A 26922-nucleotide genomic window follows, 5' to 3' on the forward strand; every position below is an offset into this window, starting at 1 on the left:
CACAGCTCCCAGAATTTTCTCAAAGGTCCTGGTATCTCTATTGTCAGTAATTCAGTCACAGAGAATTGTAGTGGCGCCTTATCTGGACGACATTCTGGTTCAGGCGCCATCCTCGCAACAAGCAGAATCTCATACAAAGATCTTGTTGGCGTTTCTTCGTTCCCACGGTTGGAAGATCAATTTGGAGAAAAGTTCTCTTGTTCCGACAACAAAAGTGACCTTCTTCGGAACCATTAAAGATTCTCTATCTATGAAAATATTTCTGACGGAGAAGAGCCAAAATTCTTTCTGCTTGCCTGTCTCTACAGTCGGTGGTTCAACCATCAGTGGCCCAATGCATGGAGGTAATTGGGTTGATGGTGACTTCCATGGACATAGTTCCTTTTGCTCTGCTCCATTTGAGACCTCTTCAGCTTTGCATGCTCGCTCAGTGGAACAGGGATTATACAGATCTATCTCAGAGGATAGTTCTGGATCAATCAGCAAGGGACTCACTGCCATGGTGGCTATCTCAAGAACATCTGTCCCAGGGGACGTGTTTTCAGAGACCCTCTTGGGTAATTGTGACCACAGATGCCAGCCTGTTGGGTTGGGGAGCAGTCTGGGACTGGTTGAAGGCGCAGGGACTCTGATCTCAGGAGGAATCTGCTCTCCCCATAAATATTCTGGAGTTGAGAGGCTGATCTATACACTAAAGATAAAATTAACCCTACAAGCTACCTAATTAACCCCTTCACTGCTGGGCATAATACAAGTGTGGTGCGCAGCGGCATTTAGCGGCCTCCTAATTACCAAAAAGCAATGCCAAAGCATATATGTCTACTATTTCTGAACAAAGGGGATCCTAGAGAAGCATTTACAACCATTTGTACCATAATTGCACAAGCTGTTTCTAAATAATTTCAGTGAGAAACCTAAAATTATGAAAAAGTTAACTTTTTTTTTTAATTAATCACATTTGTCGGTGAAATGAAATATACCAAAATGGGCCTAGATCAATACTTTGGGTTGTCTACTAAAAAATATATATATATAATTTTGATAGGTAAATATAAAAAGGGCTCTATTTCTGTTTAAATGTAGTGATGGCAAAAATGCTAAAAATGCTCTGGTCTTTTAGGGAAATTTTTATCTGAAATGCCCGGTCCTTAAGGGGTTAAATAAAATTGTGATCTATGGCCATATTCTGCTTAGCCAGTCATCAACTTACAAGGTATTCCAATATAGACTGGTCCTAACACTACCTTATCGGCTGAATCATGCCTGCTTTTTTTATTCATAATAGACTGAGACTCCCTGGCTTTATATACACAACTCCATTACACTGTCATGAGTACACCTCAGCTTGGGTGTGGTGCTTTAAAGGGACACTCAGGTCAAATTAAATTTTCATGATTTAGATACAGCATGTAATTTTAAACAACTTTCCAATTTACTTCCATTAAAAAAAAATGACTACAAAAGTGACCTTCTTAGGAACCATTAAAGATTCTCTATCTATGAAAATATTTCTGACGTAGAAGAGCCAAAATTCTTTCTGCTTGTCTGTCTCTACAGTCGGTGGTTCAACCATCAGTGGCCCAATGCATGGAGGTAATTGGGTTGATGGTGACTTCCATGGACATAGTTCCTTTTGCTCTGCTCCATTTGAGACCTCTTCAGCTTTGCATGCTCGCTCAGTGGAACAGGGATTATACAGATCTATCTCAGAGGATAGTTCTGGATCAATCAGCAAGGGACTCACTGCCATGGTGGCTATCTCAAGAACATCTGTCCCAGGGGACGTGTTTTCAGAGACCCTCTTGGGTAATTGTGACCACGGATGCCAGCCTGTTGGGTTGGGGAGCAGTCTGGGACTGGTTGAAGGAGCAGGGACTCTGATCTCAGGAGGAATCTGCTCTCCCCATAAATATTCTGGAGTTGAGAGGCTGATCTATACACTAAAGATAAAATTAACCATACAAGCTACCTAATTAACCCCTTCACTGCTGGGCATAATACAAGTGTGGTGCGCAGCAGCATTTAGCGGCCTCCTAATTACCAAAAAGCAATGCCAAAGCATATATGTCTACTATTTCTGAACAAAGGGGATCCTAGAGAAGCATTTACAACCATTTGTACCATAATTGCACAAGCTATTTCTAAATAATTTCAGTGAGAAACCTAAAATTATGAAAAAGTTAACTTTTTTTTTTAATTAATCACATTTGTCGGTGAAATGAAATATACCAAAATGGGCCTAGATCAATACTTTGGGTTGTCTACTAAAAAATATATATATAGTTTTGATAGGTAAATATAAAAAGGGCTCTATTTCTGTTTAAATGTAGTGATGGCAAAAATGCTAAAAATGCTCTGGTCTTTTAGGGAAATTTTTATCTGAAATGCCCGGTCCTTAAGGGGTTAAATAAAATTGTGATCTATGGCCATATTCTGCTTAGCCAGTCATCAACTTACAAGGTATTCCAATATAGACTGGTCCTAACACTACCTTATCGGCTGAATCATGCCTGCTTTTTATCTTCATAATAGAATGAGACTCCCTGGCTTTATATACACAACTCCATTACTCTGTCATGAGTACACCTCAGCTTGGGTGTGGTGCTTTAAAGGGACACTCAGGTCAAATTAAATTTTCATGATTTAGATACAGCATGTAATTTTAAACAACTTTCCAATTTACTTCCATTAAAAAAAATGTGCACAGTCTTTTATATTTACAATTTTTGAGTCACCAGCTCCTACTGAGCATGTGCAAGAATTCACAGACTATAAGTATATGCATTTGTGATTGGCTGCTTGCTATCACATGGTACAGGAGGAGTGGAAATATACAAAATCTACTACTCATTTGAAATTCAGAGTAAATGCTATTGTATTGTCTTGTTATCTTACATTTGTTGATTATGCAAATCTACTGTGTTAACTGGTCCTTTAACCAATGGAAGATGGTCAGTCTCCCTTTTATTTATCAATACACATACAAAGTTTGGTTTAGTAAGTTTGGTAATTGCCTGTACATAACAAACATGATTTATGTGTAGCAAATGTTCAAATAATGCTGATGTAACCTCAGTTTCACTGTACATTCAGTAGATTTCACAGAATGAAAAATCTTGCCACTGAAAAGCAAGTGAGACTGATAGTTGTTTTAAAATTATAAACTCCCCATTAAAATACAGGTTACTCCCATGGAACGCCCATAAAACTCTCACAAAATCCAATAAGAGCTGCAGGGATATATATAATATGTATTTTAACTATTGTCATGGTTTAAAAAAACATAATTTATGTAAGAACTTACCTGATAAATTCATTTCTTTCATATTGGCAAGAGTCCATGAGCTAGTGACGTATGGGATATATAATCCTACCAGGAGGGGCAATGTTTCCCAAACCTCAAAATGCCTATAAATACACCCCTCACTACACCCACAATTCAGTATAACGAATAGCCAAGAAGTGGGGTGAAAAAGAAAGGAGTAAAAAGCATCAACAAAGGAATTTGGAAATAATTGTGCTTTATACAATAAAATCATAATCACCATAAAAAAGGGGGTGGGCCTCATGGTCTCTTGCCAATATGAAATAAATGAATTTATCAGGTAAGTTCTTACATAAATTATGTTTTCTTTCATGTAATTGGCAAGAGTCCATGAGCTAGTGACGTATGGGATAGCAATACCCAAGATGTGGAACGCCACGCAAGAGTCACTAGAGAGGGAGGGATAAAAATAAAAACAGCCATTTTCCGCTGAAAAAAAATAATCCACAACCCAAAATATAAGTTAATTCTCATAAATGTGAGGAAAAAACTTAAATCAAAAGCAGAAAAATCAAACTGAAACCGCTGCCTGAAGAACTTTTCTACCAAAAACTGCTTCCGAAAGAAGCAAATACATAAAAATGGTAGAATTTAGTAAATGTATGCAAAGAAGACCAAGTAGCAGCTTTGCAAATCTGATCAACTGAAGCTTCATTCTTAAAAGCCCAGGAAGTGGAAACTGATCTAGTAGAATGAGCTGTAATTCTCTGAGGCAGGGCTTGATCCGACTCCAAATAGGCTTGATGAATCAAAAGTTTTAACCACAAGGCCAAGGAAACGGCAGAAGCCTTCTGACCTTTCCTGGAACCAGAAAAGATAACAAATAGACTAGAAGTCTTCCTGAAATCTTTAGTAGCTTCAACATAATATTTCAAAGCTCTCACCACATCCAAAGAATGTAAAGATCTTTCCAAATAATTCTTAGGATTAGGACACAAAGAAGGGACAACAATTTTCTATTAATGTTGTTAGAATTTACAACCTTAGGTAGGAATTGAAATGAAGTCCGCAAAACTGCCTTATCCTGATGAAAAATCAGAAAAGGAGATTCACAAGAGAGAGCGGATAATTTGGAAACTCTTCTAGCAGAAACCAGAGGCCAAAAGAAACAACACTTTCCAAGAAAGTAGTTTGAGCCTATGCATTCTTTAGACATTAAACGGAGGAGCCTGTAAAGCCTTCAAAACCAAATTAAGACTCCAAGGAGGAGAGATTGATTTAATGACAGGCTTGATACGAACCAAAGCCTGCACAAAACAATGAATATCAGGAAGTTTAGCAATCTTTCTATGAAATAAAACAGAAAGAGCAGAGATGTGTCCTTTCAAGGAACTTGCAGACAAACCTTTATCCAAACCATCCTGAAGAAACTGTAAAATTCTAGGAATTCGAAAAGAATGCCAAGAGAATTTATGAGAAGAACACCATGAAATGTAAGTCTTCCAAACTCGATAATAAATCTTTCTAGAAACAGATTTACGAGCCTGCAACATAGTATTAATCACTGAGTCAGAGAAACCTCTAAGACTAAGCACTAAGCTTTCAATCTCCATACCTTCAAATTTAATGATTTGAGATCCTGATGGAAAAACGGACCTTGAGATAGAAGGTCTGGCCTTAATGGAAGTGGCCAAGGTTGGCAACTGGACATCCGAACAAGATCCGCATACCAAAACCTGTGAGGCCATGCTGGAGCCTCCAGCAGCACAAACAATTGCTCCATGATGATTTTGGAGATCACTCTTGGAAGAAGAACTAGAGGCAGGAAAATATAAGTAGGTTGATAACACCAAGGAAGTGTCAATGCATCCACTGCTTCTGCCTGAGGATCCCTGGATCTGAGCAATTTGAGAAAACACATCTGGGTGGAGAGACGATTTTCCCAGATGTAAAGTCTGACGACTGAGGTAATCCGCTTCCCAATTGTCTATACCTGGGATATGAACCGCAGAAATTAGACAGGAGCTGGATTCCGCCAAAACAAGTATCCAAGATACTTCTTTCATAGCTTGAGGACTGTGAGTCCCACCCTGATGATTGACATATGCCACAGTTGTGATATTATCTGTCTGAAAACAAATGAACGGTTCTCTCTTCAACAGAGGCCAAGACTGAAGGGCTCTGAAAATCGCACATAGTTCCAAAATATTGATTGTTAATCTCGCCTCTTGAGATTTTCAAACCCCTTGTGCTGTCAGAGATCCCCAAACAGCTCCCCAACCTGAAAGACTCGCATCTGTTGTGATCACAGTCCAGGTTGGACGAACGAAAGAGGCCCCTAAAATTATACGATAGTGATCTAACCACCAAGTCAGAGATAGTCGAACATTGGGATTTAAGGATATTAATTGTGATATCCTTGTATAATCCCTGCACCATTGGTTCAGCATACAAAGCTGGAGAGGTCTCATATGAAAACGAGCAAAGGGGATCGCGTCCGATGCTGCAGTCATGAGACCTAAAACTTCCATGCACATAGCTAATGAAGGGAATGACTGAGACTGAAGGTTCTGACAGGCTGCAACCAATTTCAAACGTCTCTTGTCTGTTAGAGACAAAGTCATGGACACTGAATCTATCTGGAAACCTTAAAAGGTTACCTTTGTCTGAGCAATCAAAGAACTTTTTGGTAAATTGATCCTCCAACCATGTCTTCGAAGAAACAACACTAGTTGATTCATGTGAGATTCTGCAGAACGTAAAGACTGAGCAAGTACCAAGATATCGTCCAAATAAGGAAATACCGCAATACCCCGCTCTCTGATTACAGAGAGTAGGGCACCTAGAACCTTTGAAAAGATTCTTGGAGCTGTCGCTAGGCCAAAAGGAAGAGCAACAAATTGGTAATGCTTGTCTAGAAAAGAGAATCTCAGGAACTGATAGTGATCTAGATGAATCGGAATATGAAGATATGCATCCTGTAAGTCTATTGTGGACATATAATGCCCTTGCTGAACAAAAGGCAGAATAGTCCTTATAGTCACCATTTTGAAAGTTGGTACTTTTACATATTGATTCAAAATCTTCAGATCCAAAACTGCTCTGAATTAATTTTCTTTCTTTGGGACAATTAATAGATTTGAATAAAACCCCAGACCCTGTTCCTGAAATGGAACTGGCATGATTACCCCTGATAACTCCAGGTCTGAAACACACTTCAGGAAAGCCTGAGCCTTTACTGGGTTTGCTGGAATGCGTGAGAGAAAAAATCTTCTCACAGGCGGTTTTACTCTGAATCCTATTCTGTACCCCTGAGAGACAATACTCTGAATCCAATGATTTTGGACCGACTTGATTGAAACTTCTTTGAAAAATTTTAATCTGCCCCCTACCAGCTGAGCTGGAATGAGGGCCGCACCAATTGGAAGCAGATTCCTTGGGGGAAGGATTAAGTTTCTGTTCCTTATCTTGTCGAAAGGAACGAAAACGGTTAGAAGCTTTAGATTTACCCTTATGTCTTTTATCCTGAGGCAAAAACAGAATTTATGCTTACCTGATAAATTACTTTCTCCAACGGTGTGTCCGGTCCACGGCGTCATCCTTACTTGTGGGAATATCTCTTCCCCAACAGGAAATGGCAAAGAGTCCCAGCAAAGCTGGCCATATAGTCCCTCCTAGGCTCCGCCCACCCCAGTCATTCGACCGACGGACAGGAGGAAAAATATAGGAGAAACCATATGGTACCGTGGTGACTGTAGTTAGAGAAAATAATTCATCAGACCTGATTAAAAAACTAGGGCGGGCCGTGGACCGGACACACCGTTGGAGAAAGTAATTTATCAGGTAAGCATAAATTCTGTTTTCTCCAACATTGGTGTGTCCGGTCCACGGCGTCATCCTTACTTGTGGGAACCAATACCAAAGCTTTAGGACACAGATGAAGGGAGGGAGCAAATCAGGTTACCTAAACGGAAGGCACCACGGCTTGCAAAACCTTTCTCCCAAAAATAGCCTCCGAAGAAGCAAAAGTATCAAATTTGTAAAATTTGGCAAAAGTGTGCAGTGAAGACCAAGTCGCTGCCTTACATATCTGATCAACAGAAGCCTCGTTCTTGAAGGCCCATGTGGAAGCCACAGCCCTAGTGGAGTGAGCTGTGATTCTTTCAGGAGGCTGCCGTCCGGCAGTCTCGTAAGCCAATCGGATGATGCTTTTAAGCCAAAAGGAAAGAGAGGTAGAAGTTGCTTTTTGACCTCTCCTTTTACCAGAATAAACGACAAACAGAGAAGATGTTTGTCTGAACTCTTTTGTAGCTTCTAAATAGAATTTTAGAGCACGGACTACATCTAAATTGTGTAGCAAACGTTCCTTCTTTGAAACTGGATTCGGACACAAAGAAGGTACAACTATCTCCTGGTTAATATTTTTGTTGGAAACAACCTTTGGAAGAAAACCAGGCTTAGTACGCAAAACAACCTTATCTGAATGGAACACCAGATAGGGCGGAGTACACTGTAGAGCAGATAACTCTGAAACTCTTCTAGCAGAAGAAATAGCAACCAAAAACAAAACCTTCCAAGATAATAACTTAATATCTATGGAGTGTAAAGGTCCAAACGGAACCCCTTGAAGAACTGAAAGAACTAGATTTAGAATCCAGGGAGGAGTCAAAGGTCTGTAAACAGGCTTGATCCTAACCAGAGCCTGAACAAATGCTTGAACATCTGGCACAGCTGCCAGTCGTTTGTGTAGTAAGACAGATAAAGCAGAAATCTGTCCCTTTAGAGAACTCGCAGATAATCCTTTATCCAAACCTTCTTGCAGAAAGGAAAGAATCTTAGGAATTTTTATCTTATTCCATGGGAATCCCTTGGATTCACACCAACAGATATATCTTTTCCATATTTTATGGTAAATCTTTCTAGTTACCGGTTTTCTGGCCTGAACCAGAGTATCTATCACAGAATCTGAAAACCCACGCTTTGATAGAATCAAGCGTTCAATCTCCAAGCCGTCAGCTGGAGGGAGAGTAGATTTGGATGTTCGAAAGGACCCTGAACAAGAAGGTCCTGTCTCAAAGGTAGCTTTCATGGTGGAACCGATGACATATTCACCAGGTCTGCATACCAAGTCCTGTGGGGCCACACAGGAGCTATCAAGATCACTGAGGCCCTCTCCTGTTTGATCCTGGCTACCAGCCTGGAAAAGAGAGGAAACGGTGGAAACACATAAGCTAGGTTGAAGGTCCAAGGCGCTACTAGTGCATCCACTAGAGTCGCCTCGGGATCCCTGGATCTGGACCCGTAGCAAGGAACCTTGAATTTCTGACGAGACGCCATCAGATCCATGTCTGGAATGCCCCATAATTGAGTCAACTGGGCAAAGATCTCCGGGTGGAGTTCCCACTCCCCCGGATGGAATGTCTGACGACTCAGATAATCCGCTTCCCAGTTTTCCACACCTGGGATGTGGATCGCAGATAGATGGCAGGAGTGATCCTCCGCCCATTGTATTATTTTGGTCACTTCTTTCATCGCTAGGGAACTCCTTGTTCCCCCCTGATGATTGATATACGCAACGGTCGTCATGTTGTCTGATTGGAATCTTATGAATCTGGCCTTTGCAAGCTGAGGCCAAGACCTGAGAGCATTGAGTATCGCTCTTAGTTCCAGAATGTTTATCGGGAGAAGAGACTCTTCCCGAGACCATGGTCCCTGAGCTTTCAGGGATTCCCAGACCGCGCCCCAGCCCACTAGACTGGCGTCGGTCGTGACAATGACCCACTCTGGTCTGCGGAAGCTCATTCCCTGGGATAGATGGTCCAGGGTCAGCCACCAACGGAGTGAATCTCTGGTCTTCTGATCTACTTGAATCACTGGAGACAAGTCTGTATAGTCCCCATTCCACTGTTTGAGCATGCACAGTTGTAATGGTCTTAGATGAATTTGTGCAAAAGGAACTATGTCCATTGCTGCAACCATCAACCCTACTACTTCCATGCACTGAGCTATGGAAGGACGTGGAACAGAGTGAAGAACTTGACAAGTGCTTAGAAGTTTTGACTTTCTGACATCTGTCAGAAAAATCCTCATTTCTAAGGAATCTAATATTGTTCCCAAGAAGGGAACTCTTGTTGACGGAGACAGAGAACTTTTTTCTATGTTCACCTTCCATCCGTGAGATCTGAGAAAGGCCAGAACGATGTCTGTATGAGCCATTGCTTTTGAAAGGGACGACGCTTGTATTAGAATGTCGTCCAAGTACGGTACTACTGCAATGCCCCTCGGTCTTAGAACCGCTAGAAGGGATCCGAGTACCTTTGTGAAAATCCTTGGAGCAGTGGCTAACCCGAATGGGAGGGCCACAAACTGGTAATGTTTGTCCAGAAAGGCGAACCTTAGGAACTGATGATGTTCTTTGTGGATAGGAATATGTAGGTACGCATCCTTTAGATCCACGGTAGTCATAAATTGACCCTCCTGGATAGTGGGTAGAATCGTTCGAATGGTTTCCATTTTGAACGATGGTACCCTGAGAAATTTGTTTAGGATCTTTAAAAGCACAACTATCCTCGATAGGAATAGTAGTTTGCTTGTTTAGAGTAGAAACTGCCCCTACCCTTGTTTTTAGGCTTGCCGGAAACAGGAGTTAAGAAGCAGCGGTCTTAAGAATACGATCGGGTTGATTGACACCCCCTGCTAGTGGCCGATTGGCCAGTAATCTGCAGGGGGCGGCATTACACAAGCAGTTCACCAGAACATCTTGTGCAATGATAAATGCAGACAGCGTATGCTGTCAGCATTTATTGATGTCTGGTGGCCATGATTCGCTACAGCGGATCATGTCCGCCAGACACTTGATAAATTGTCCTCATAAAGTAAAAATGCCACTCACAATCTTAGACCTGCTGCGCTTAAACTTTGGAAAGGTGAACCGCTGGTGAGTCTGCAAAAACCCCCCCACTGACTTTTCATTTCAGCTCAGCGTTTAAGCTGCCACCCTCAGAGCTCTGCGACTCTGAATGACTACTGCCCACGCTTCAAACACACAGCTGTCTCACTCAATGACTACACATGCAGTCAGGAGCCGATTGAGGAGACTACACGAGCAGTCAGGAGCCAAAAGCCACCAATGGGAATAGTTTCAGTTCTGGCTGAGCTGCGGCAATAGGTTAAGATGATCTGTGACCCACTAGGTATCAATCACGTGTCAACCACATGATATGCTTAGCAGGCAAGCGGAAAGTCAGAAACCAAAATTAAATTAAAAAAAAAAAAAAAAATTAAAAGTTTGTGCTGAAGCTGGGACACACCTACACACTGCCGCCGACACACTAAAATGTCACGGCACACAGTTTGGAAAGCACTGCCCTACACCTACCCCTAAACCTAACCCTAAACCTAACCCTAACACCTCCTAACTTTAACATAATTAAAATAGATCTAAATTAAATGTTCAATTATTAACTAAATAATACCTATTTAAAACTAAATACTTACCTGTAAAATAAAACCTAAGCTAGCTACAATATAACCAATAGTTATATGGTAGCTAGCTTAGGTTTTATTTATTTTTTGACAGGTAAGTTTGTATTTATTTATTAACTATTTACTAACTACCTAGTTAAAATAAATACAAACTTACCTGTCAAATAAAACCTAAGCTCCCTTACACTAAAAAATAAAATTATAAAAAATAAAAAAAACACTAAAATTACAAAAAATAAAAAACCTACCTTTACAAAAAAACAAAACAAACAAAATTATCCAAAAAATAAAAATTATTCCTATTCTAATACCCCTTTAAAAAAAAAAAAAACACCCCAAAATAAAAAACCTAATCCTATAATATAAAAGGCCAAGAGAGTTTGTCCGAAGCTGTCATGCGCAGTAGACACTGCGCGAGGACAAACACACATGGCCTTCAACAGAATAACCTCCTGGCATCTGGGGCCGACCAGGCGTGACACAGGCGGAGGGGGCGGGGCCGGGTATGACGTGGGCAGGGCTGTGCGACCGTGATCTTCATCCCGGCGGCGAAGTCCTCATCCAAGCGAAAATAAGTCGTCATCCAGGCGGCCTCTTCAATCTTCATCCAGGCGGCATCTTGAAGACTTCTCGCCGCTTGGATGAGGACTTCGCCGCCGGGATGAAGACTTCTCGCCGCCGGGATGAAGATCGTTCAAGCAGGACTTCAAAAACTGTAAGTGGATCGTCAGGGGAAATTGTAATTTTAATATAACGTTAGGGGAGTTTTAGGTTTAGGGGTTACTAGTTTAAATTAGTTTATTGCAATGTGGGGGACTTTTGGTTTAGAGGTTAATAGTTTAATTTATTATATTTCGTTGTGGGGGGCTTTCGGTTTAGGGGTTAATAGGTTTATTATAGTGGCGGCGGTGTATGGCTCAATAACTTTCGTATAGTGGGGGCGATGTGGGCAGATGGCAGATTAGGGGTTAATAATATTTAAATAGTGTTTGCGATGCGGAATGGCGGCGGTTTAGGGGTTAATAACTTTAGTATAGTGGTGACGATGTCGGGGAGTAGGGGAATAGGGGTTAATAAATTTACTTAGTGGCGGCGATGTCAGAAGCAGCAGATTAGGGGTTAATAAATTTATTATAGTATTTGCGATGCGGCAGGGCCTTAGTTAAGGGGTTAATAGGTCGTTTATAGGTGTTTAGTGTGCTTTGTAGCAGTTTAGTTATAAGTTTTATGTTACAGATTTGTAGCATAACACTCATAACTACTTCGATGGCGGTACGGATCTTGTCGTTTTAGGCTGTAACGCTCACTTTTTAGCCTCACCGCAAAACTTGTAATACCACCGCTATTTGAATCCCATGAAAAAAATAATTTTTTACGAGTGCAGTACTGACGTTCTGTTACAGGCTAAAAGGCTTGCGGTACAGCTATAGCGACAAGACTTGTAATGGCTGCAGTTCTGTTTTAACGCTGAAAATACCATATTTTCAGCATTAAAAGACGAACGCACAAACTTGTAATCTAGCTGCAAGTTTGTATGTTTTTCCTTCTTGCTCAATGAAGTTTGTGTTTTTTAAAATGTAAAAAATATTTAAATGTAACTATCCAGAATGCTACTGAAATATATTCCGGTAGTACGGGTTTCTGACCAACTGGTCATTGTAATCAGCATAGTTTTAACATAGCTTTTGTGTCCTTGAAGAAAAAGAAAAAAAAAGTAATTAGCAGAAACTAATGCTTTACGATAATTAAGGTTCTATTTGAACAAGTTTTTATTTTAGCTTTTGCTTTGACATTCGCTGTTGTCACAGTGCCATTATTCATCAGAGATAGGAGGAATTGGAGCCACTTGTATCTTTTAACGGAATACAAATTACAATGCGCAATACAAACAATCTGATAGCTTGTACGTATAAATTGGCCCCCATGGTCTTGTTATTCTAAATCAACAAATTCATTCCAAAGTTTGAAGAGACATAAAACACCTTTAGATCAAAAATCTTAAAGACACTAAATACATAGTCGTCTTGGTACCAATGCTCAATTTGAATTACCTTAAAGGGACAGTATACTAAAAAAAGTAATTGGAAACACAATAAGGGAAAAACAATTTTAAACAGCTGCAAAGTATAAAATGTATGAGTTTTGCTTTTTAAGGTTTATTTGTGCATATGAATTAGCTGATTTTGTGTTTTGAAGCCACAACCTAATAAAATGGGTTGAGCTTGTAGGTATAATCAGATCTCATTACTTTATCACATTGTGTACATATACCTGCTTTTTTATCTTATATCTGTACATAAACCAATCACCAATACTTGGAGAGAATAATGGAAAATTAACATTTTATTACCTTATATCTTCTATAACCCACTGGGAGTGTAATTTCTTCTACTGACTGTGTTAACACAGCTTGGCCTTGAGGCCAAAAACTTTCAGGATGGGTGGGGATACCACAGGCTAAATCAACTATTTAAAATGCCAATATAAGGGTAATGGGAATACTTGTAAACAATTTAATACACTGCAGTAGGTAAAGTGGATCATTGGGAACAAATTAAAGGGAAGACATTTTTTGAGTAAACTGTCCCTTTAATAGTGGTATTTCTGATGCAAGGAGAGTGGCCATTTGCTCTACACAAGGGAAGACAGGGTAGTCTTTCACGAGACCTCCAAAAAATGAAGCTCCTTTTAATAGAGAACATAAGAGAACAATCTGGGGATAGAATATATTCCAGTTATAAACTTTAAAACTGGTAAAACAAGGAAAACTCTAGATAGATTTGAATACACAATTATATTTTTCTACCAGTTAGAAAGTTTACAAATGCAATACAATCTATGCCTTAGTAAGCAACAGAGCCAGGAGATTCCTACTACAGTTAAAGAAAATCAATATTCACCATCCTACCAGGAATCACCCACAGCACTCGAAGATAAGGGCTTGAGAAGAAAGTACTAAACCACGTATTAGCATTTCCCTTTGTTGAAGGAAGCAAACAATCTGACACAATTCACTATCATTTTAATCTTATTCAATGTGAGGCCTTTTGTCTGATGAAAGACACTCATCAGATAATGGACCGAGTCCTTATGGGTTTACTGGGCCATATGTGTGGACAAGAACACACAGACATCTGGGGTAAACACTACTGGTCTGCTGACCAACTGGTCATTGTAGTCAGAATAGTTGGGGAAGAAAAAAAAAAAAAAAGAGTACCCAGTCTTTAACAGGTGCTTAAGTTTTACAATAATTAAAGGGACAATAAACCCAAATATTTTCTTTCACTATTCAGAAAGAGAATACAATTTTAAACAACATTCCAATTTACTTCTAATATCTAATTTGCTTCATTCTTTAGATATCCTTTGTTTAAGAAATAGCAATGCACATGTGTGAGCCAATCACACAAGACAGCCACCAATCAGCAGCTTCTGAGCCTATCTAGATATACTTTTCAGCAAAGAATATCAAGAGAATGAAGCAAATTAGATAATAGAAATTAATTAGAAAGTTGATTGAAATTGCATTCTCTTTCTAAATCATGAAAGACAAAATTTGGGTTTAATGTCCCTTTAAGGTGACTATACTATTGTCACAGTGCCGTTATAGCGCAGAAATAGGAGTAATTGGGCCACTAGTATCTTGCAACTTAATACAGTTATACACTTTAAAACTGGTAGTACAAGTAAAACTCTTGATACATTTTAATACACAACTCTATTTTTATACCAGTTAGAAAGTTTACAGTTTATGAAAAACAATATTCACCATACTACCTGGAATGATACATTGCATACAATGATAAGGGATTGAGAAGAAGGTACTGAACCACAGAGTAAAACCTTTTTGGAATTAAAAATACTCATCAGATAATGGACCAAGTTATGTATGTAGACAAGGACACACAGACAATCTCTTCATTAGAGAAGTATGATTTTGATATCATTTTTTAAATCAAGGCAGCCATCCAGACAGAAAATATCACATCTGACAAAGGTGCAAAGGATACCCATCAGACTATTAATGACAGCAGACCTGGTTACCTATCAGACTATTAATGACAGCAGCCCTGGTTACCCATCAGACTATTAATGACAGCAGCCCTGGTTACCCATCAGACTATTAATGACAGCAGACCTGGTTACCCATCAGACTATTAATGACAGCAGACCTGGTTACCTATCAGACTATTAATGACAGCAGCCCTGGTTACCCATCAGACTATTAATGACAGCAGCCCTGGTTACCCATCAGACTATTAATGACAGCAGACCTGGTTACCCATCAGACTATTAATGACAGCAGACCTGGTTACCTATCAGACTATTAATGACAGCAGCCCTGGTTACCCATCAGACTATTAATGACAGCAGCCCTGGTTACCCATCAGACTATTAATGACAGCAGACCTGGTTACCTATCAGACTATTAATGACAGCAGCCCTGGTTACCCATCAGACTATTAATGACAGCAGACCTGGTTACCTATCAGACTATTAATGACAGCAGACCTGGTTACCCATCAGACTATTAATGACAGCAGACCTGGTTACCTATCAGACTATTAATGACAGCAGCCCTGGTTACCCATCAGACTATTAATGACAGCAGCCCTGGTTACCTATCAGACTGCAACTGCTTTTCTGTCCAGACTAAAGTAATTATCAAATACAGGCAAGCGTTAGACATACTGCTGGACTATTATTGTTGTAACAGTGAATTGGAGCTGACTCAGGGCCAGATTAGGAGTGGCGCGTTAACAGTTACACGCAAGTGAAAAGAGGTTATAGCAGTTATTTGTGCGCATTGGATTTAGAGTTCGTATTACAAGTTGAAAGTAAACACGATCGCTTAAGCGATTTACACTAGTATGATTACTGTTTCCTCAGAGCTCTGATTAAGTGTTTCACAAAACAAAAAAAGTGTCACAAAACACATCGAAAATACATTACAAAGTACAGTTACACTCATAATAACTGATAAAAATTATTTTTAAAAAATTGCACAAAAAAGTTATAAGGTCTCAAAGATATGTCTATATATGTTTATATGTGTGCCTATGTATTTATATGTGTATATCTATATTTAAAGACATATATAAACACAAATATTACACATATATATCTACATCATATTTATGGAATATACATATTTAATAAAGTGATATACTGTGTATTTACTGTGGATATTTCACATTCCAATGTTCTGCACATAGCAGAATAGGTTCTAAGTATTTATAAATAGATATTACTATATATATATATATATATATATATATATATATATATAGGCTTACCATAATTTTTAGAGGTGAAACTGGGACCACCTGGTGCGGTCAAGGGGGCGTGGCGATTACTGGTCCTTTTAAAGTAGTAGCTTTTATGTGCGTAATGTTTTGTGGATACTCTACCCTTCCTCACTCAAACAAAAAGTGAATCACACAGTTTAAATAAACCATAACACCACCCCTAGTGAAAAAGGCACCATTACGTTGTCATGGCAACCCATACACAACATTACCAAATAAATCATTCATCTAAATCTCAGATTCTAAATAATGCCAAAAATTAAGCATAATTATCAATTTCATAAAATAGTGAAAAGCGTATACATCACACAATATAATATCTGCAGTGTAATATGTGTTTTATGTGTCTAATTAAGGAACAGAGCCAAATACTTATAAGGCATAAATGCAACATTGAATGAAATAAGTAAAAAAAAAAGAAACACGTACCTGCTAAAGCTGTTTAAGAGGCTACGCTATATCATAATGCAGGAAGATTACATCCAAAATGCTATTCTGCATGAAGTAAAGCAAGATCAACACCAAAAAATCCTGCCTGTCTGCACTTCCTGATCATACTTATATGATTCTCATAAAGGTGTATCACTGGTGATGTCACCAGGGGTCGTGGGGGGTGTTAAATTCTTAGAAAAATAAACCCGGACACATGATTTGAAACCCGGAGGTGGCAACCCTACTGGGACAGAATGAACAACCAGGTGGGACACTGGGACAGCGCCTCCAAACAGGGACAATCCCAGTAAAAGTGGGACTTCTGGTAAGCCTATATATATAGCACCAACATATAATTAGATATGTGTTGAAATATGTATTTAAGAATAAACAGAACATATTTTGCTATGTGAAGAACATTGGAATGTGAAATATTCATTTTCTTATGTCGGGTTAGCACACTTGAGAATATGAGATTGAGTTGGCATACGAGTAGCGTGTTTTTTTGCCCCATTGACTTCTATGGGGAAAAACTTTATTACGCAAGCAATATTCTAATTTCACAAGACAAACTGTGGTGGGATCAGCAGCTTTGTGAGCAATATATAGAAAGGAGCTTAATAACCTAGAGGCTTAAGAATTCAGCTGTTTCCAGCCTTTGAATTCCGAGATAAAAATTTAAGCACAGAATGGGAGGAAGCATTAAGTGAATGCTCTAACAAACTGATGAAGATCCTTATAAAACACGACTCATCAGAATATGAGAGACTTGAAAATCTCATCAAAGCTCAAAATGAGCAATTAAAACAATTTGAAAAACTAAAGGAATTTGAAAGCACATACATGAAATACCAAAAAGAACTGGACAAATATAAGAATGAAATTAAAATCACCAAAAAGGGCAAGCTACAACAACTAGATATTCAAGATTTCAGCAATAACAAGGTATACAAATGGAAAAATAGAACAAATACAACTAATCCCAGATATCAGAGAAGATTTAATATAGTTGAAATAGATATCTGAGACAACGATAATGAAGAGACAAATAAGGAACAAGAAAAACTACAAAGACAAGTCGCAAACAACGAAGCCTTACAAACGAAACCCCAGTCAATTCTCACAAATGAGGACGAAGAATTTATCTGATAAAATTCTAACTAAACATCACATAAGTGTATTATCCAAGGGTTTATTATTTTGTCCCAACTCTCAAAAATGGATAAATTTGAGACAATTAAAGACATTCAATTGTTCCTTCGTAAATTACTTCTCAAAAAGCACTTCTCTAACAAAGAACTTAATAACACTTCTACTACATGGTCAGATGATGAACTAGAATCATTGCAAACATTGGAAGATCTATTAAGATTTATTAACTGAGAAAGAGCACTCAGAAAGACCAGATTGGCGCACTGCATTAAAAATCAAATCCAAATAAGTCACAGCCAGCAGTACCAGTTCAAATATAGATGTACTTAATCTTGCAGTCCTCACCTCCTGTTTCTCAACCGCCTACCCTTCTAGATTGTAAGTTCCCACGGGAATAGGGCCCTCGATTCCTCCTGTATGTGTTTATAAATTCTGTCCTGTCTCTTAGTCTTAGATGTTTTATATTATTGTTTTATTTAAATGAACTGTATCCATGGACAGCGCTGCGGAATATGATGGCGCTTCATAAATAAAGTATAATAATAATAATAAAATTTAATCAAATTGTATGAAATAATATTAACAAATTAGATATTCAATCAAAATCTCAAAATCTATCAAGGAAAGAAAGAGAAGCTCTAAAAGACATGGGGGTCCATCCGATAAAAATCGTCGCCCGCAAAAGCCGGCGACGCCAATATTTACGCTGGTTTGGTATCCTATATACGGCGTAACCTAGAAGTTACGCGCGTATATTTCTGCCGTCGCCCGTAGTTTTTTGGGCTATAGGCAGGTATACCAAACCAGCGCAGTTTGGTATCCAATATGCAGCGTAAGGACTTACTCCATTTTCACCTCGCCACAAAAAGCAGCCGTAAGAAGCCTTACGCTGACTATTGGAGCCCCGTATTCTATTCTATTCCGATCAGCCAATAGAATGCGAGCTCAATCTGATTGGCTGATTGGATCAGCCAATCGGATTGAACTTGAATCTGATTGGCTGATTCAATCAGCCAATCAGATTTTTCTAACTTAATTCTGATTGGCTGATAGAATCCTATCAGCCAATCGGAATTCGGCGGACGCCATCTTGGATGACGTCATTTAAAGGTACCTCATTCGTCGTTCAGTCGTCGGCCGGGATGGATGCTCCGCGGCGGCGGAGCGAAGAAAGAAGATTGAAGATGCCGCCGGAAGAATGAAGACTTTGCTGCCGCTTGAAGGAAGACGTCGCCAGAGGAAGAATTCTTCTTTGCCGCTTGGAGGAAGACATCGCCGGAGGAAGAATTCTTCTTTGCCGCTTGGAGGAAGACATCGCCGGAGGAAGAATTCTTCTTTGCCGATTGGAGCAAGACATCGCCCGGATCGGATGAGGAGTTCGGCCCGGTGTGGTGAAGACAAGGTAGGGAGATCTTCGGGATGGATGCTCCGCGGTGGCGGAGCGAAGAAAGAAGATTGAAGATGCCGCCGGAAGAATGAAGACTTTGCTGCCGCTTGGAGGAAGACGTCGCCGGAGGAAGAATTCTTCTTTGCCGCTTGGAGGAAGACATCGCCGGAGGAAGAATTCTTCTTTGCCGCTTGGAGGAAGACATCGCCCGGATCGGATCAGGAGTTCGGCCCGGTGTGGTGAAGACAAGGTAGGGAGATCTTCAGGGGGGTAGTGTTAGGCTTTTTTAAGGGGGGTTTGGGTGGTTTTAGAATAGGGGTATGTGGGTGGTGGGTTGTAATGGGGGGGGGGTATTGTATTTGTATGCAAAAGAGCTGAATTCTTTGGGGCATGCCCCACAAAAGGCCCTTTTAAGGGCTGGTAAGGTAAAGAGCTTTGAGCTTTTTTTAAATTAGAATAGGGCAGGGAATTTTTTTTATTTTGGGGGTTTATTATTTTCTTAGGGGGCTTAGAATAGGTGTAATTAGCTTAAAAATCTTATCTTTTTTTTATTTTTTGTAATTTAGTGTTTGTTTGTTTTTGTAATTTAGTTTAGTTAATTTAATTGTATTTTTAGATAGATGTTTGTAGTTTATTTAATTTATTGATAGTGTAGGTGTATTTGTAACTTAGGTTAGGATTTATTTTACAGGTAATTGGGTAATTATTTTAACTAGGTAGATATTAAATAGTTAATAACTATTTAATAGCTATTATACCTAGTTAAAATAATTAACAATTTACCTGTAAAATAAATATTAACCCTAACATAGCTACAATGTAATTATTAATTATATTGTAGCTATCTTAGGGTTTATTTTATAGGTAAGTATTTAGATTTAAATAGGAATATTTTAGTTTATAAATGAATTAGATTCATTTAATATAAATTTAGTTAGGGGTGTTAGGGTTAGATAGAGTTAATATAGTTAATATAAATACTATAGTAACTATATTAACTATATTAACCCTAATATAATTAGGGTTAATATAGTTAATATATATAATGTAATAACTATATTAACTATAATATACTTAGGGTTAATATAGATAATATAGCTGGCGGCGGGGTAGGTAGATTAAATTAGGGGTTAATCATTTTAATAGAGATGGCGGCGGTGTTAGGGGCTTACATTAGGGGTTAATAATTTTAAGATAGATGGCGGCGGTGTTAGGGGCTCACTTTAGGGGGTTATAGATATAATATAGCTGGCGGCGGGGTACGGGAGCGACGGTTTAGGGGTTAATAACTTTATTAGGTTGCGGCGGGGTACGGGAGCGGCGGTTTAGCGGTTAATACATATTTTATTGTTAGGATAGTGAGGGGGGATAGCGGATAGAGGGTTAGACGTGTCGGGCTATGTTAGGGAGGCGTGTTAGACGTGTCGGGCTATGTTTAGGAGGCGTGTTAGACAGTGCAGGTGATTTAGACTTTAGTCAGGTTTTATAGGCGCCGGCAGTTTCTAACGTGGCGCAAGTCACTGGCGACTCCAAAAATCTGTACTTACGCAGATTTCTGGACATCGCTGGTTTGTGAGACTTGCGCCACTTTAGCAAGTGACGGCGCCGCATATTGGATGGCTCGAGTTGCGAGCTGAAACTGCGGGCGACGTGGGTTCCCTCGCTTGCGCCGCAAACTGCTATCTATATCGGATCGCGCCCATGGAATCCTGGGATGATGTTATCATTAGAAATACAGATAAAGGAGGAAATATAGTGATCTAGCCCCAGGACATGTATCTAAAAGAAGCAATCTCTCAACTAAAGAACAATTTTTTTTATAAGGAATTATGGGGCAATCCTACCTCAGAATTCCACCAACAATACATCAGATTAATAAACAAGCCAGTAAAAGTGGCCTTATTACCACTAAAGAAAAGAGATTCCTCAATGTGTCACATCCAAAAACTGCAACGTTCTATTTCATTCCAAAAGTTCACAAGAACTGCAAACAACCTCCAGGCCGACCAATTGTGTCAGGAAACGATAACTTACCCGAAAGAGCGAGCCAATACGTGGACTTAAGATTAAGATCATTCTTAACCCAACTTCCTTCGTATGTAAGAGACACAATGGAGGTCATTATACACTAGTATTAACCATTATCTGGGACTAAATGCAGGCAAATACTTCTTATATATGTCAACGGACGAAAGTCCAGAACACAATCAATTTTTGATAGATGTACTCAAATTTGTTCTTACTAAAAATGTCTTTCTACTCAACAACAAATATTATTTACAAACCCAAGGTACCTGTGAACTCACCTACACCAATTTATTTTTAGGCTGGTGGGAGCAAACAACTGTCTTCTCAGATGAAAATGATCGAAATACCAATAATATCCCTTTGTGGAGTCGGTATATTTAATTTCTTGATTTACAAATCCACAAAGAAAACGATGGGTCACTTAGTACAGACATATTTAGAAAGGAAACAGCAACGAATAATGTACTTTTTTCGACCAGTGCTCACGCACCAAATACCACTAAATCATTAACCATTGGCAAATTTCGGAGATTAAAAAGAAATTGCTCAAATGAAATAATCTTCAGAAAGAGAGCATTGGAACTTGAGAATAGGCTACTCCAAAGAGGATACAGTAGAAGATCTATTCTTAAAGCCAAAAGAAGAGCTTTAACAACTAAAAGATCTGTTGAAAGTTAAAAGCAATTTCCCTGATAATAAGACCCGAATGGTATTAACATACAACCAACAAACCAAACAAATTGTAAATATAATCCAACAGAACTGGCATATACTGCAAGCGATTAAGATATTTGATTGCGGAAAGAGTAGAAATCAGCTATAGGAGAGTGAGAAATTTAAAAGAGATCCTAAGTCCCAGTCATTATGTAAATAAAACCAAAAAATCAAGACCAGTGGAACAAGGATCTTTCCCTTGTGGCAACTGCTCATCATGCAGCCATATGATCAAGAAAAAAAACTATCACTGATAGGTTTGGTAAACAACACAAAATCAAAACCTACATCAGTTGTAATACCACCGGGGTCATATATGCCCTCCAATGTAAGTGTCCATGTACCTATATTGGTATGACAACGAGGAAACTACATACCAGAATCATAGAACACCTTTTAAATATTGGTAACGCTCCCAACGATCCGTAGCTTCACATTTTTTTAGACATCACCAGTCCAAAACATCAGAACTAAAATGTTATGGTATACAAAATACAAAAAGTGTCATTGGGATTAAGAGGCGGCGACCTTGAGAATGGTTTATTGAAAGCTTAGAAAAGATGGATATACTTAATAGATAGTGTACACCCCAAAGGTCTAAATGAACAGAACAATTATTCTATGTTCATATGAGAACAACCAGGGCACTGAAATTATTGTAATTAAAGTATAATCTACATTCATTAAATAGCTGCTTTTCTGTCTGACATACAACCCTATTAAAATAATCTGTGAGGAAATTAAGTCCAATGTATATCATAATCACACAAACTATATTTTAGCATTTTCATTGTATATTCATACTATGCTAAACACAATGCCTTTAACTTATTAAATCATCTAAATGAAAGTCACAAATCCCAAAAAACAAATCACTCTATAATCCCTGTATCACATTCCTTTTTTTATTTTCCCTGGTTGTCTCATCTACACTTTAATTTTCATTTTCACCATCACTTTTGTTCCTCACATTTGTATCACAACAGGATTATCTACACTTCACACACCTCTTACTTTTCACAGCTTGATGTCAGTGAATCTATTTAACTACGCTAACATACACGTCAGTTTGAATATAACCATCAATACCGACTCTTTTTATCATCCGTTTTATTCTCACTTTCATCATAATCACCAAATGATACTCCAAGTATCATCCTATATTTACTTCTTGACACTCCAAGTATCATTTAATTTGCATTTCACTTTTCACATTTGGTATTACTTATGTGTTTTATTCACCCACACATTCTTCCTTTGACCACTTTAATAATTTATTGTGCATATTATTAAATCCTTGAAATCAAGGAGATTTGATATTACTTGGATTATAACCTCCTTTTATCATATATTCCCTTAGACTTTTATATATGCAGTCAAATTGGTATAAACCTGATGATATATAATATTTACCTTTAATACAAAAGACAATATTTCAATCACAGCCCCTGTAGATTATAACCACATATACCATCACCAGTATATACAGTTATTTGCCAAACATCTTAAGTGTCCAAGGTATACAGTCAGACTGGTATAAATCTGATGATAAACAATACTTATTCTCAATGTTCAAAGGTAATATTTTAATCCTAGCAGAGGTAGATTAAACTTACATGTATCATCACTAGTATATATATTTATGTGCCAAACATTTAAAATGTGTAAGATACATATTCGCATCTGTATAAAAAAATTTCTATCCTGAAAATGACCCCCTCTCTCTACATCCCTATTACTGCTCTAACCCCAATCACCCCACTACAGACAAAATTAACTAGGGTGATATTAGACTGTATTGGTAAGCTGGTTGAATATAACGTTCTGTATATACCAGCCTTCTTTAGCAGTGTGCGGTCACTTGATAACAGGTATAGAGATTTACAATGGTCATGGGTATTTTGTAACAGCTTTATATTTTTAATGGCGATAGGTCCCATATTTACCATTATTCCATTATAAACACATCAAGCTGTGATACTTCAAATAAGATATTTCTCCACAGTGATTATTTGATCACCAGCAGTGCATAAACAACACTATGATAATGCATCTTTGAATCTCTTTTGTGGTTTTAAATTTCACTTTTTTTTTTTTTGTAAGATTTTTTTAAAATAAAAGTTATGGTTTAATATAGAACAAGTTTCCCACTCCTTGGAAAATGATGTTTTTCACATTAGGGGAGACAGAAGCATACTTTCAAGTCAAACTTTTTTTACTCCACTTTGCAAACTCTGCACATGCACTAGCACTCTAGCCCAAAGGTTTACTCCAGTATAAGCCATATAGGGCATCCCCACATTATCTGTGTAGTGATATTGCAACTTTCTCTGTTTGAATATTCTAATTTCGGCTTTTTATGCGCATCGTGTTAGCACGCATGCGAAAACTGTTTCATTTCAACTTGTAATACGAGCGCTAATTGACGTGTGCAAAAACCTTACTTCTAGCAGAGTTAGCGCTCAAGGGGGTGCATTAAATACCGCTCCAATTGTAATCTGGCCCTCAATGGATTGGTTTTAGCCATGTATCAAACCCAGTGCTTTGTTTTTATAGAAATAAGCACACTGTTTGTGATGTAGCCTTCTTTTGCAATGTCTTTAATGTTTGTTTGTTTTTTAAAAAAAGCTGCCATACCTCAGGAATTAGAAGTGATAGCTGCAAATTCATTTTTTAAGTGACATGAAACATATTTATTTTTTCATGATTCAGATAGAGAATACAATTTTAAACAACTTTCCAGTTTACTTTTATGATTATATTTACATTTGCTTCATTCTCTTGATACCATTTGTTGAAGGAGCAGCAATGCACTACTGGTTGCTAACTGAACACATTGAATGAGCCAATGACAATAGGCATATAAACTTACTTAGATAAACCCTTCAACAAAGGATAACAAAGAAGAAAGCAAACTAAATAATAGAAGTAAAATTGAAAGTTGTTTAAATGTCTTAATCATGATTGTCACTTATGACATCACTGTCCCTTTAATGCAAAATATCATAACAGATATCCTCTGATAAATAATATAAAAAACGTATAAATGATATGCCCTTCTCAGTTTTATTATAGGGCTATCAGCACAACTGGCAATATGATTATCAGTAACTTAGCCTTAGCTGGATATATATCAAATATATCAACAATCCTTTCTATGCAAAACAATTCAAGAAACAAAACAACAAAGCATTACCAGAAAGCAAGACCAACAATAATATGTTAACCCCTTAATGACCACAATGTACCCTGTATGTCACTGGTCGTTAAGGTTTTTTTCCGGGCATAATAGCACAAGTCTAGCAAGAAGACGCTATTAATGCCCTCCCTCCAGCAGGCTTTGTGGAATAGAGCAGTCTCAACGCTGATGGCAAGACTGCGCTATAAAACAATCAAGTCCCAAAAAAAGGCCATACAGGGGTTAAAAATAATAATATATGAATTTATGCAAATATAACAGAATAATATGTAGTTTGATGTTGAACATATGTCCAATGTTCAAACACAGTTAGAGATAGAATACCCCACCAACTGACCCTTGTGACTACAGCAGGTGGTCACTCTTAAATATCAATTTAAAAGCATCTGCAGTTTCCTTAGAACAAGTTTCTTTACTACAGCAGCATTGAGAAAACAAAAGCAGAGTATATGATGGTGAATTTAAAAGGACAGTAAAGGAAAAAATTAATCTTCAATGGATTGGATAGAGTATGAAATTTTAAACAACTTTCCAATTTGCTTCAGATATCAATTTTGCTAAGTTCTCTTGGTATTCTTTGTTAGAGAGTAATCTTTGATGAGCTCAGGGGCATGCACGTGTCTAGCCATCTGGCAGCAGTGTTTGCAGCATTGTTTATAGCAATGTTATACATCGATACAAATACTGCTGTCATAGACTGCTATAGACACGTGCATGCTACTGAGCTCCTATCAGCCTACCTAGCTTTACTCTTCAACAAAGGATATTAACATAACAAAGCAATTTTGACAATAGAAGTCAATTGCAAAGTTGTTTTAAACATATGCTCGATTTGAATCATAAATGTTTAATTTTGACTTTACTTCCCCTTTAAGGTTAAAACTCAAACAATAGTACAGTAAAATAAAAGTGCTCACCTTGTTTCCACTTCCTTGGTAGGCACAGGAGAGCTGAACCCAGAAAGTGGACGTTCCCCAGGTCCTGGGAATATTTCATTGTTCCCTGAGGAAGAGCTTGGGTTCCTCTGTTTGCTAACTGGGCTATCCATGAAAACAGAAGAGGAGGAGTCCTTACGGAATGTTTGGCGTACAGGAGAGGAGCGGCTGGAGGGTCCGGAGTAGGGACTATGGGGACCTTGGCTCTGTTGTACATCTACCATCCTACTATCTGATACCTTTTGTGGAGAAGATGGTGGGATACGGAACCCTAGCCCAGAAGAATATGTGTCCCCATAAATCTGAGAGTTGGGTTTGTACATGCCATCTTCCATATCAGTCTGAAGGGCAGTTGCAGAGTATGTGCTAAGAGAGCGCACTGACCCTCTCTTGTACAGTCCCCCTCCATATGAAAATGGGTCACCCAATCCAGCTAATGACTGGGTTGAGGTGATACTGAGTCTGCCTTCATGGACCATAGCATAGGGGTCTGCATACAGACCTTCGTTCTTCACCAATACAACATTTTTATTTGAGAGGTCTTCGTCTGGCTTAACATCTCTCCTCTCCAGGATGGCACTGGGACTAGGAGATACTCCTTGTGCTGGAGGTAGTCCTGACATTCGTTCATTGTGATGTACAGGGCTGCCAGCATAGGATGGAGGGCGACCCCCACTGTAAGACATGCGAGATCTGGCTGGGGAGGAGGATTGGATCACAGGTGGAGGTGATCCAGAGGCCATGTGAGGAGCAGGAGACATACTGTTCAGGCGCCGTGTCGGAGAGGAGTCTCTGGAAGAGTACATCATTTCTCGCTGCAAGAAAAAGAATAATAAATATTATGAAGATACATGAAGACCATGTAAGCTTAGAAAAAATAGGATCAGAATCAAAGCACATAGCAGGAATATGTCTATCAGTAAAAGGAAGAGACATTAAGGGCCAGATTACGAGTGGAGAGCTATTTATTGTTCACGCTCACGCGTTAACTCCGATAAAGGTAAGCTTTTTGCGCA

At 38.6% G+C, this 26922-nt stretch overlaps 1 protein-coding gene across 1 annotated transcript in view; it reads right to left on the reverse strand.

Annotated features, from left to right (window-relative positions):
- Positions 1-26922, reverse strand: part of SRCIN1 (SRC kinase signaling inhibitor 1) — a 412206-nt gene that overhangs the window by 146071 nt on the left and 239213 nt on the right. Inside the window, exon 6 of the mRNA XM_053697741.1 lies at positions 25889-26721. Within this exon, the coding sequence (XP_053553716.1) occupies positions 25889-26721 (833 nt within the window). The remainder of the gene's footprint in view (positions 1-25888; positions 26722-26922) is intronic.

Source organism: Bombina bombina, chromosome 1 (assembly GCF_027579735.1).
Source record: "Bombina bombina isolate aBomBom1 chromosome 1, aBomBom1.pri, whole genome shotgun sequence".
Taxonomy (NCBI): Eukaryota; Metazoa; Chordata; class Amphibia; order Anura; family Bombinatoridae; genus Bombina; species Bombina bombina.